Source organism: Thunnus maccoyii, chromosome 7 (assembly GCF_910596095.1).
Source record: "Thunnus maccoyii chromosome 7, fThuMac1.1, whole genome shotgun sequence".
Taxonomy (NCBI): Eukaryota; Metazoa; Chordata; class Actinopteri; order Scombriformes; family Scombridae; genus Thunnus; species Thunnus maccoyii.
This window is the reverse complement of record NC_056539.1, coordinates 473,489-487,374: the sequence shown is the minus strand read 5'-3', so window position 1 is coordinate 487,374 and position 13,886 is coordinate 473,489. Positions and strand designations below refer to the sequence as shown.

Sequence of the window (13,886 nt, the reverse complement as noted above, 5' to 3'; positions counted from 1 at the left end):
GGGTGTTAAAAGCCATTTCCACTCATCTCCTCCTTTGACTCTGACCAGGTGGTAGGCATTCCTGAGGTCCAGTATTGAGAAGATAGTAGCTCCTTGAAGGGATTCAAAAGCTGAACTAATTAGGGGCAATGGATACTCGTTTTTGATGGTGATGTTGTTGAGTCCACAGTAATCAATGTAGGGGTGAAGGGCCTTTTCTTTCTTTGCCATGAAGAAGAACCCTGCACTGATGGGTGAAGAAGATGGCCGGATAATTCCAGTGGCCAAGGAATCGTGGATGTATTTCTCCATGGTCTGTCTTTCCAGATGGGACAGGTTAAACAGGCAGCTGGAAGGCAGGGGAGCTCCAGGGAGGAGGTCAGTGTGGAGGAAAAGAGAGAGTGAGCTGTTTACTGACACTTTCACTCAAGTCATGATAGGCAGAGGGAATGACTGATAGGTCAGGGGGCTTCAAGTTGAGTGGAGAGACAGTGGCCTCTCTTGGGGTGAGGGCAGATTACAGGCATGAGGAATGACAAAAGGAGCTCCAGCTGACAACTTTGCTGGCGGACCAGTCTGTAGGGGTTTGTGTGATTTTAGGGTGACCCAGGACCATTGGGGCTTGAGGGGAAGAGATTGTATAGTACTCACGATGGTTACCAGAGAGGATGAGATGCAGGGATTTGGTGTGGTGATTGACGTGAGCGAGGACTTTGCCATTGAGAGCATTAGCATTCAGGGGAAAAGCTAATGGTTCACCAGTGATGCTGGCTTGTGTGGCAATATTAGTGTTCAGGAAATTTTCATCAGCTCTAGAGTCCACTAAGGCAAGCATTGGCAGGGACTGCTGATTCCAGCACAGTGTGGCCTCCAGCTGTGGCTGGCTTGACCACAGTAAATACACTCCCTGGCCTCCATTCTTCGGAGATGTTAGCAGGTGAGAGGCAGGCCCGGCCCAGATGCCTGGGTTCCTCTTCTGGGGAAGTGGGAGTGTTGGAGCTGGAGCTCCAAGCTGGAGCTCTGGGGAAGGGCCTGGGCCTGCTCTCACAAAGGTGGAGGGAAGGAGCGAGAAGTGCGCAGGGGTGACTGATAGCTAACTCTTTCCCTATGGCGCTCATGGAGGCAATTATTTTTATTATTATTCATTAACCTTTATTTCTGCAGGGAAGGGCCATTGAGAGCATGCTCTCTTTTCCAAGGCCACCCTTAGTACAGAACGTACAGAAAAATAAAAATAAAGTTTATGATGTACAAATTTGAAGTAACAAACAACAAGATTTACAGCAAGCATACAAACAGAGACAACATTCAAAGACATTCAGTCAGAGACCTCAACTTCATTCATAGAGAGCATGCACTGTACCAAATCTGCCAACAGATGTTTGAAATGAGTATAAGGGATCAGCTCTTCCATTTTAGCATGCTTTTGCCAATTATCAAGTCTGATGGCCAGGGAAATTAAAGAACTGAGACTAGCAGATTCATCCCAGGCCGTAAACTCATCCCATACTGGGTCACTATGCCCATCTAAACATATCCCCTGAAGTGCCTCATCATTCCTCCCTGAGTCAGCAGCTATAGTTCTAAACTTAACAGAAAATTCGGCTGCACTGCGGGAACCCCGCTGAAGCGAGAGGAGGCATTTAGCTAGGTCCCTCTCTGACCATCCTCACCCCTGGACAGGATGGTCAAAATCCTTTTTCATTTCTGGTACAAAATCATCAAAAGAGGAGCTAAGGTGGGACTTACTCTCCCTCACAGCTGATGTCCAGTCTAAAGCATTCCCTTTAAGTAACCCCATTATATAAGCTATCTTGGACTTATCTGTGCTGTAGGTGAGGAGCTGCTGTTCAAAAACAAGAATGCACTACATGAGAAAACTCATGCAGGAGCCCATATCCCCAGCATAATGCACCATTGAGCAAATCTGGGCTCAATAGGCTTCAGGTGGTGGAGAAGAGATATGAGTGGAGACAAAGTCAAGTTTGGTTCTGATCTGGGTGATATTGACAGATAGGTTCCTAAGTGTCTCTACAACGTCATTGAGAACCTGCTACTGCTGGCCCACAAGAGCATCTTGGTTGGTGAGAGCCTGCCGGAAGATTGTCCTTGTCCGCTAGGTCCATGTTGGCCAGATTTTTTTGTTAAGAACTCAGGAGGGACCCAAATGCAGGACAAGGACAGAGTGGTGTTGGTTAAGGAAAAAGGTTTATTGTAGGAGAATTCTGGGCTTGGAGTGATGATTGGGAAAGGGATCTGGCGGCAGCAGGTGAAGAGAGTTGAAATGGAGGTGTGTAGCTCTGAGCGGGGAATGAGGACAAGTTTAGCTGGCAGGGACAGCTTGGAAGTTTGAAGGCAGCTGGCAGGCAGGCAGGATGGCAGGCAAGAGTGAGATGATCCACTGAGGTTAAAACAACAATCTGGCAAAGTGGGTGAGGAGCCAGGGTTGATATGCTTGAGAGGAGATGAGATGATGGATGTGTGTTGACTGAGGGAGGAGATTCAAATAAGGCATTTCGTGTTTGAAAAGGAGTAGGAAGAAGTTAAAAACTTTTTTTTTGCTTTCAACAATAAACTTTTATGATTAATATGAAAACTCAACGATCTGCCACCAGTGTCCGTGATACCCATGTCTATCAAATCAAACAAAAAACAAAAATTCAAACAAAACAAGAAAAAACAGTCAGACTGATTACAAACCAAACTCTCAAACAACACAAGAACAAATCAATCAGGTTGGAAACAAACAAAACGTCACAACTCCATGCCATATCTGTTCAATGTGTTATTTTTAAAAAGTATTTTAAATTTCATTAGTATTCCACATGTTTTCATTTCTTCACTACAGTTGTTCCATACATTAACTCCTTTGATTGTGACACAATGATATTTTGCATTTGTCCTTACTAAATGCTTTTTGAACATACAAATTCCTCTCAGGTCATGTTTACTTTCTCTCATTTGAAACCACCCATGGATACTTTTAGGTAATTGTTGATTTTTTACTCTGTACATGATTTGGGCAGTTTTGAGGGCAACCGGATATTTGAATTTTTATTCAATATTATAATTTAATTTAATAAAGAGTGGAGTAGTTTTGTTTACGATTCTTATGGCTCTTTTTTGAAGGATGAAGATTGGATTAGTGTTTGTTTTATATGTATTTCCCCTTCCCACTTCCACACAGTAGGTTATATATGGGAGTATAAAGGAACAGTACAAGCTTGATTTAGAAGATCTTTGGTTTTATATAGTATTGCAATTGATTTTGATATTTTAACATTAATGTAATTTATATGTGGCTTCCAGCATAATTTATTATCTATTATCACCCCAAGAAATTTAATTTCAGTCATTTTTTCAATTTCTACATCATTTATCATGAGTTTCCTATTTGAATTATTTGAACAATTCCCAAAGATTATAAATTTTGTTTTACTTAAATTCATTGTTAATTTATTGGCATTGAACCAACTCTTTAGCTTTTCCAATTCATCTTCCACTATATCCAAAAGTTGTTCCAAGTTGTTCAAACAACAAAGAAAACTTGTATCATCTGCAAATAGAATAGTTTTCAGTGTTTTGGACACTTCACATATATTCTTTATGTTCAAAATAAACAACAATGGTCCCAACACTGAGCCCTTGGGAACACCACAAGTAACCCTCAGTAACTGTGATTTGACATTTTGCGTCTGAACATATTGATATCCATTCTCTAGGTAGCTGGTTAGCTAGAGTACTATCCCTCTAATTCCACATCTTTGTAATTTTTTTAATAATAAATCCTGGTCTACCGTGTCAAATGCTTTTTTGAGATCCAGAAATACCCCTACTGCATATTCTTGATTTCCTATTGACGTTGTTGTTTCTTCTATAAATTCTGTAAGTGCAAACAAAGTTGTCCTGTTAGCTCTAAATCCATACTGCTGCTCATACAGTACATTATGTTTTTGATGAAGTCATCTAGTCTTGTATGGGATATTTTTTTCCAGTATTTCTGAGAATTGTGGAGGCAAGTTAACAGGTCTGTAGTTTGAGAGTATGTCTGTCTCCAGCCTTATACATCGGTATTTTAGCTGTTTTCATTCATCTTCCACTATATCCAAAAGTTGTTCCAAGTTGTTCAAACAACAAAGAAAACTTGTATCATCTGCAAATAGAATAGTTTTCAGTGTTTTGGACACTTCACATATATTCTTTATGTTCAAAATAAACAACAATGGTCCCAACACTGAGCCCTTGGGAACACCACAAGTAACCCTCAGTAACTGTGATTTGACATTTTGCGTCTGAACATATTGATATCCATTCTCTAGGTAGCTGGTTAGCTAGAGTACTATCCCTCTAATTCCACATCTTTGTAATTTTTTTAATAATAAATCCTGGTCTACCGTGTCAAATGCTTTTTTGAGATCCAGAAATACCCCTACTGCATATTCTTGATTTCCTATTGACGTTGTTGTTTCTTCTATAAATTCTGTAAGTGCAAACAAAGTTGTCCTGTTAGCTCTAAATCCATACTGCTGCTCATACAGTACATTATGTTTTTGATGAAGTCATCTAGTCTTGTATGGGATATTTTTTTCCAGTATTTCTGAGAATTGTGGAGGCAAGTTAACAGGTCTGTAGTTTGAGAGTATGTCTGTCTCCAGCCTTATACATCGGTATTTTAGCTGTTTTCATTTTTCTTGGAAATACATCAGTTTGTAGAGACTGGTTACAAATATGAGTCAGAGCTTTTGCTGTACGTTCAATAATATTTTTAACTGTGGACATGTCAATTCCATTCCAGTCTGTGGACTTCTTACTTTTGAGGTTTTTAACAGTGTCAATAATTTCTTTTTCATCTGTTCCCCATTATAAACATAGATTCTTTAACATATACATCTTTACTTTCCACATCATCACTGCTACCAGTCTTTGCAATCTCCCTGGCCAAACCAGGACCAACACTGACAAAATTTTTTTTTAATTCATCTGTAACCAAGGCCACATCATTAATAGTGTGTGTTAAATGTATTATTCTTTGTCAGGAAATGATTTGGGTATCCTGCCTTCCCAGTTTCATTTTTAATAATGGCTTTTAATACCTTCCATGTATTTTTGATATTGTTTTTGTTATCCTCCAGTAGTTTACTGTAGTAGTCCTTTTTGCTGCTTCTCATAATTCTAGTCAGTTTTTTTATATGTTTTATATGTGTGTTCAGCTTCTTTTATTCTTTTCTTTAAAAAATCTTTGTATAACAAATTTTTCTTCTTGCATGTGTTTAGTACTCCCTAGTTAGCCACAGCTTTTCAGCAAATTTTTGTTTCACTACTTCTTTACTACTTTCACTACTTTCATAGAGAGCGGTTGTAATTGACAAAAATGATTCATAGGCTTCATCTACATCTTCCACAAAGACTTTATTCCAGTCTTGTTTCATTAGGTCTTCCTTAAAGGAATTTATAGCACCTTTGTGTGTTTTGTGTCTAATTAATGGGGACGAAAGTGAGCAAAAGAGTGTCTCTTACACTCAAATGTATAAATTATTTTACAGCCATTTCTTTTGCAATGATTATGTATGGGGAAAGGTGTTTTGGGGCCAGTGGGTATCATGTGACCTGCAATACTGACTGTAGCCAAAATCACCTTGCAGCCTAGTGTTGTTATGGAGGGCTTGGAGCACAGTTTCAGCTGAAATAATGAAGATCTTTAAACATGGTTTTCACTATATACAATAATAATAAGCAAAACTCACCCTGTATTATGTCAGTTGATGTTGGGTTTTAGTAGTGCACATTCCTAAACACAATTGCAATTGATCAAATTGTAAGGATAAACAACATTCTTCTAATAGATATTTCCTCATTTGGTGTTTTAACAATGGTGGCTGTCTAACACAGTGCTCAAAAATTTTGCATAGGAGTTCAGCTGGGTTGAATTCTGAGTTTTTGAGATAACCATATGACAAGTTAATGTAGGGGTTTTTTAAAGCCAGTGAGATATGACAGCAACACCTGACTGAACTAATAAGGTAATAAAAAATAAAAATGAAACCAATAAGATTCAACATAATCCTTATTAGTACAGAAAAACAGCAACTCCATCTGCTGATTGGGGCTGTGGAATGCAGTTGAAACTACTAATACTACTACTACTGCTACCACTACAACTACTAAGTGGACCTTGAATTCAGATGCTTTTGCCAAACAAGTGTTCCCAAGGTCAAGTATGAACCTCCACACACAAGTAAATAATACTGTACATGTCACTTGTCACTACAGTTCTTTGTAACACTGTAATATCATTTTAGCTATGAGAAGTAATTACCACAGTTTTGTAACTGGAGCAGCAGTGATGTAAGTCATTATACAGTAGAATTTCTTCAGTGTTGTTTGTGTTGTACTGAAGCTTAGTGTCGTTCAGGGTCTTTCATTACTTGTGTCAGTGGAGGGCAGCAGAGACCAGGGAGTTGAGTACACGAGGTCACTCAAAGTTCATGCTACAAATTGCCTCTCTCCTGTTTCTACATTGTTAAATTATACAGTTATATTGCTAGTGTCACCATAACACTGAACGATATATTGTTAATCTGTTATTGGATCTTCTGGTGACAGAAAATAAAAGAAGTTAATTCAAATGGAGGACAGGATAGAAACAGGATTAACACTTATTCACTGAGTGAAGTATTCAAACCCAAGTGTCCATGTTTTTATAGCTGCACCATTCCATCAAATGGAAATTTCCTACATGCGGTGTGTATCATTTTAGACACCAAAATACAGCCTCACAAATTTGGAATCTGTTGAAACTTTGGGATCCTCACTAGAATTTAAATAAACTTCTGTGGGCTTGTTGGCATAACAACATGAGTTCATTGGTGGGTCCGACTGAGTGTTGGGGTCAATAGGTTAAACTTTCCAAAAGCACTGTGATTGGCTCATCCACTCAGAAGGCAGGGTTTAGGCAATGGATTGAAATGATTATGGTTTATGATTTATGTGTAAGCTTTATATCTGCTACTTTATGACAACTGAAAGAAAAGGAAGGCTTTAAAACGTTTTTCTTTGTTTTAAAATGAAAGCAAATAACCATTTATTTTTCTCTTTTTGCATTTCAATCTCTCAAAGAATATAACAAAACAAAGATCAACAGAAAAAAGACAGATGAGCAAATAACACAGTTCAGGCCACTTCGTATTTAATGCAATGAACACACCAGACATTGTAAATGGCACTCACTGAACTGAATATGACAATCCTTTCATAACAAAAGCCACATATCCAAATCGTCATTGAATTTACAGTGAATTTAAAGCATGAATTTCATGACAGCCCTATAAGAAATTGACAGGTGATTGATTTAATGGCAGAGTGGTGCTCTTCAGTTGGGTTTCTACAGACTGGTTTGTTTCATATCACCTCCATCCAACTCTAGAGCCTTGTCATAACTAAATCCCTCTTCATCCTCCCTGCAACACAAGACAACAACAAGCAGACAGGTTGATAGTTTATTCTTTACCTTTTTTCCTGCAGATATCAGAAAGTTAATGTAAGTCATAATGCATGTAAATGTGTCCTGATGTAAGACTATAATGGATGTGTGGTGGAGGTGAAGAACAGTGCGATATGAAACGAGTCCATTATTCTTTAAATGTGGACATCTGAGGGTGAATTTTACCATGACTACATGACTTCATTCAGGTCACCACATGGTAAGGTTAGTTTCACCTCTCAGTTCACAGGTAATGCAACCTAAAGCAGAAGTAGTCTTACTATGACAGTAGAATACTACATATAATAGATGTACAGTGGTGCAAGTAATGGAGTACATTTACTAAAGTACTACACTGAATTACAGTTTTTACAAGGCACATAATGTACTTTCCTTAAATATTTTAATTACAGTACATTCTTCTTTTATTACACTTATATGTTTAAGTGGTACTTTTATTTGACTATAGTCAGTATAGTGGTAGTCTAGCACTATAGTAGCCAAAATAGGTGTGAAAACTACAACATTAAAATTCTACTTGCATGTCAATTAGTACATTTGCCACAAAATAAGTCAATGATGAGGACTTCAGCGCTGATAGAAGAGTGATTGAAAGTATTCTTAAACAGTGATTAAACTTTGTGGGGGTTAACTTTGCCTGCATGCTAAATCCCTAGGCCACCAGAATGCCCTCACTGGTTAAACGGTTGACAGGAACAACATTTGAGGTCTCCCAATTTGCAATTTTAATGGACACCTGCCAGCCAATCATAGTAAGTGTTTTCTGTGGCCATGGTGCAGTAAAGAATTTAACTTGAGAAAGAGCAAAGCTGTTACTTCCATCAGTTGTCAATAATGTCTCCACCTCTCATGAGTATGTTCTAATGCAGCTGAGTAAAAAATCAGAATCAGAACCAGGTTTATTGCTAAGTAGGTTTGCACACACAAGGAATTTGCCTTGGTGTTGTGGTGCCTAACAATCAAAATATATACAAAATTAAGAAGTCCTAAATAATATGAAAAAGAAAGAATAATATAAAAGAGAAAGAAAACAAAATAAGCCAAGGTTGGTCAGATCTATGGAAATGAATACTGCTTATTTATTAGTATGATAGAATATACAATGTACACTATATTTTCCATTAGTGTAATAACCTCCCAGCTAAACACACCAATGTGAAGCCTTCAGTTTACACTCTGACACAGTCAGAGTGTAAACTGAACGCCCTTTTGAGGTGCTGAGAGATGCTGGAGAGCCAGGTAAATAAAGGAATCTCCAGAAGTGTTGCTTTGTTATTAACTTTGCTGCATGTTGAAGTTAAGGAGAATTTTGCTGTCTGTAATGAGTCACACAGTCTCCTAAACCTGACTGTTCTCAGAAGTTGCAGTCAGCTAGACAGCTGTTAGCCAGAACTGTCTGTCAATTCAAATTGCTGATTTAAAGACAAAAACAGGGAAAAGCATGTAGATTTCCCTTTTTTTTTTGATTCACACAAAAAACTAAATACTGCATCGTAAATTTGTTTATCCTGTTATCAAACATATTGAACACAGCTTTGGACAAGGGTATACGGACCAATTCTCAGCTCATCATTTCAGTATTTCTTAAAATTAATACCTCAGAAAAACAAATTACAGTACCATGTTTGTGAACCAAATGTAATACAGTATTCAGGAATTATACATTTTAAATCTTCTGTCATTTTTAAAACTAGAGGAGGGATAGTTGATTGATAAGACCATTATTGAAAATAAAACACATTTTCTATATGTACAACACAGTTAATAAAATGTTTTGCTGTGTGTGTGTGTGTGTGTGTGTGTGTGTGTGTGTGTGTGTGTGCGTGCATTTGTGTGCAACTGACCTGTTTTTCCTGAGCAGTCTGTAAACAATCAAGATGGTGAAGACAACGAAGAGGAAACCAACTACTGCTGTCAGACCCACCAACCAGGGCTGAAGAGTCACTGAATGAGATCCTGCTGCTACTCGTATGCCAGTCTGCACACCTGAACACAGACACACACACACACAGACACACACACACACACACACACACACACACACACACACACACACACACACACACACACACACACACACACACACACACACACACAGACCATTAAGGTGGAATGCTATTTGCTATATATGAACAGCATTGCTGTAATAAACAACAGCTAACTAATATTACATTTTTCACTGTTCAGGCTGTCAGTGGACAGTGTTGAGGTCTAAGCTCTTCTTTCACATATAATTTCACACATTAGTTTAATTCTTACATATTATCAGTTATTAATACTTCTCTGCTCATATTTCCAAGCAGGCCAAGTCCAATATGGGGGAGACTGGACTTTACTGATAAATGATTGATACAGACTGATTTACTGTATAATAAAGTGTGAACTGATCAGAATCATAATCAGATTTATTGCCAAGTAGGTAATCATATTACATATAAGGAATTTGTCTTGGTGTTGTTGTGGTGTGTAGCCGTGAAAAATATACACAAAATTAATAAATTTTAAATAATATAAAAAAGAAAGAATTTACAATAAAAGAAAAATGTAAAATATAAAATATATTCTGGTGAGGGGAGCAGTTACAGATGAAATTTTAAATATTAAATAGAAGAGAATGAGATGAATGTACAGGATACATTATTTATAATAACTAATACAATTTGTGTTAATGTAACATGCTATGTACAATCAAAGATCACTTATATGCAAATGGGAGGTTGTGGGGTGTTACATTAATATAACGTGTGATGTTGATGTGGAAGGGGGGGGTGTTGGTAGAGTCCGTTTCAGTGGGGGCCCCAGGAAGAGGAAGGACTCCATTGTGTCGACTGGGGAGTTACACAGTCATAGGCTTTCTTGTTGTCAATCCAGGCGGTGCACAGATTGGTCTGCCTGGTCTTGGGTGACTGCTCTATTGACCAGTAGCTGCTGCTTGGCTCCCCTGATATTACTACCAATTCCTTTCTGCGCCCTGCTCATGTAATGGGCCATGTGCCTATTCATCTTAACCGCTATGATGCCTGACAGGAGCTTCCATGTACAGAAGCAGGTTATTGGCCGGTAGTTGGATGGGATTTGAGATTTGGTCTCTGCAAAATGGAAATGACATACGTGTTTATTTGCATATAGAGCGGGGAAGTGAGATCCAATCACAAGACGCATGTTAATACCAGGTGTGAACAGGGCCTCTGATCCTGCTGCTGTCTCTTGAGCAGCCTGTTTATGTCTGTCCACAGGATAGAGATCTCTTCAGGATGGAGAGAGATGTCAGAGGAGGGGACGGGGCCTCAGAGGTGGGCGATTTTAGAGAGGCCATGCTGAGGTGGGCAAGGAGTTGGTGATCTGGGGCTGATGGATGGAATCACTGGGCATGATGTCGGGACATCAAGACACATTGTCTTTCAAATTGGCAGTATAATTCATTGAAGCTTCTGGCCAGTCATGAGTCATTAGTGGGGCTGAGGGCAGTTGGTTTATAGCTGGTAATCTGCTTCAGGCTTTTCCAGACAGAGGTCAAGTCGTTTTCTGAGAACTGCTGTTGGAGTCTCTTCAAGTACAGACATTTAGCATCTCTCACCGCCTTGCTGAACCTGTATTTAGACTCTTTGAACTGGTCTTTGTCCCCACTCCTAAACACTCCCCTCTTTTTCCAACCTTAGCTGTCAGAGTTCAGCTGTAAACCAGGGTTTGTCATTGTTGTGTAACTGACCCTGGTGCGTGATGGTATACAGTTGTCCTTACAGATCTGATATGTATGAAGCCACAGCCTCTGTGTACTCATCCAGCCTGTTGGTAGCAGTCCTGAAAATATCCCAGCCAGTCCAAGCACACGCGAAGATCCTCTATAGTTCACTGGTCCAGGTCTTAGGCTACATCCACACAAATAAGGGTGCATGATTCAGGAAATCTCATGATTTGATTTGATTCCAATTCTTGGGGTAACAATTCGATTCATAATTGATTCACGATTCAAAACGATTTGTGTTTCAAAATCGATTTGATTTAATGAACTGAAGGAGAAGCTTTTCATACAGTATAAAGCAACTGTGATCATCAGATACCAGCCTGGTCACCAGAATAAAACGTTGGCATTGTACGTTTCTGCAAACCACAGAAACGTTGAATATCTACGTTTCAATATGTGAAATACTTAGCATATTAATATTTCAACAAAACGTATCATATCAACATTTCTACAAAACGTAGTATATTAACATTTCAACAATACGTGTCATATCAAAATATCAACAAAACGACTAAACAAGTAGTCTTTGTGCCTAAACTTAACCAGACCTTAACCACAGTGTTGTCACACCATAAAACATCATTATTCAATGGGTAGAAATGTTCATATGCTATGTTTGTAGAAATGTTGATATGATACATAATTCACATGTTGAAACGTATATATTCAACGTTTCTGTGGTTTGCAGAAACGTTCAATGCCAACTTTTTCTTCTGGAAACTGGGTTGCAGATACTGTAAGAATCACCCACATTTATGACGTGCATGCCTAGTGTATGTGAATGTAATATTTATTTTCAGGCGTGTTAGTATGGACAGAGATTATTTCTGAGATGGTGCTAAAATGCTTGTGTGGACGGAAATCATTTTCATTTTAAAACACTGTTTTAAGCAAATTATAATCACTACACTGACATCTATGTGCTTCTGTTTTCAATGTGTTTTGATCCTGCTGTATGTCTGTCTGTTTTTGGTGAGATGAGTGCACTGTATGTTTTTATTTTGTTTATCTTTTTATCTTTTGAGCCATGTTGAAGACGAACATTTGTCACATTATGATGGATGATGAGCCCTTCTGGATCTGAATCTAAATTTGAACTAAACTTTAGGACCACTTTTAGCATTTTTCTTTATCAGAGCCAGTTGAGAAAAAAGCTGAGATTTTGAGAATTAAGTCTCAAGGAAATAAAGCCTGTTATGGTAAATATACAAGATTGAAAGATTGAGAATATTGCAATGTTATGACATAAAATGTACATACTGTACAGATGACAATGTTATCATGGTCTGAGAAAAAAAATTGGCACTTTTTAATCCAACAATGGCACTAACACTCCATGGCAGGTAAAACATACTAAAAAAGAAACATACTGTAAGAAAATATTATCACACATCATTTTAGGTTGGGTTCACAATGATGTTGCAATCATTGTTTTTTACTTGAATGGGGAAAACACAAATAATGTAATATTTATATACCATCATATATTATTTAAATATCGAAAGAGGGAATAGAATAGAAAGATTTTACCTTTGTGAGCTGAGCAGCTGGTGGCAGACAGAAGCACACAGAACACAAGAAATGACAGAATCATCTTGAATATATCAGGTTGACTCCACACAGCACACTTTGCCTGGAACTCTAGCTTAACTGAGTTGCTGAGAAAAACACACACACACCTTATTCTAATTGCGGTCAAAGTTTACAGTCCAGAGGGAGGTTGTCACAGCAATCTATGTGTGTGTTATCTGCTGTGTTACTCATCAGCAGTTTTCTGTATACTACATGCTACATAAACATGATGAATAATAACAGGGATCAAAAGCTTTGTCTTATTTTCTGTCGGAATCATAAATCCATAAATAACACAGTCAAACATCCAAGGCCAGACATAATCTGTGAAAAAACCCAAGTGTTCATTCACACCAGAAAGCAGTTCACCTAAATTCTTGAGTAGTTGATTACACCTCAGGTCAGTATGACGGGCCATATGGGCCAAATATGTGACTTGAGCTTTTCCATTAGCCTTTTGCTTATCTCCATTTCAAAACACACATATACTGCGAAATGACACTTTGTTTTACTTTACTTTAGAATAACATTTTACAATAGTAGGGATACACTGATATGACTTTTTCCTCTCCTGATACCAATTCTGATGCATAAACTCAGGGTGTGCCAAGTCAGGGTTTCATCAGATAGCCTACCTGCCAACCCAATACCAGTGCTCCCAATTTCCCAATTTAAAATCTGTATACCTTACTGCATGGAGGTCACTGCATGGAATCATTGTTTGTAAGGTAATATGAGGTTTCCTGTGGTGCTATAAACTAAGTCAGGGGCCTGCCTTAACTGAATGAAAGTAACAGGTGACTTTATGACATTGACAAAGAAATGCATTTATTGTGGATCCTGTCATTGCAGATGCCTGATCTGCTTAATAAGGTCAGACATACTGTATATGATCAGTCCAATACAAAACAGTACACAATATTTTGTGTATTTATCAAGGAATGAGTGAGAAAGTAAAATCCTTATAATTAAAGGACAAGTTCACCATTTTTCAGGTGTGTCTTAAAACAGCAGTCAGGTACCCATATGGACACTGAAAGAGGTTTTCCTTGCTGTAATCATTCTTCCTGTTCATACTGGCTATTAAAA

The 13,886-nt window shown here is 38.2% G+C and overlaps 1 protein-coding gene across 1 annotated transcript; it reads right to left on the bottom strand.

The window, feature by feature from the left end:
* Positions 1-7,082: 7,082 nt before the first annotated feature.
* On the bottom strand, positions 7,083-13,784 carry smim24 (small integral membrane protein 24). The gene is made up of 3 exons (XM_042415642.1): positions 12,756-13,784; positions 9,325-9,466; positions 7,083-7,436 (listed from the first exon to the last, which is right to left on the bottom strand). The coding sequence occupies exons 1-3, from the start codon at positions 12,817-12,819 to the stop codon at positions 7,361-7,363; spliced, it is 282 nt and encodes a 93-aa protein (XP_042271576.1). The 5' UTR covers positions 12,820-13,784; the 3' UTR covers positions 7,083-7,360.
* Between the last annotated feature and the right edge of the window lie 102 nt (positions 13,785-13,886).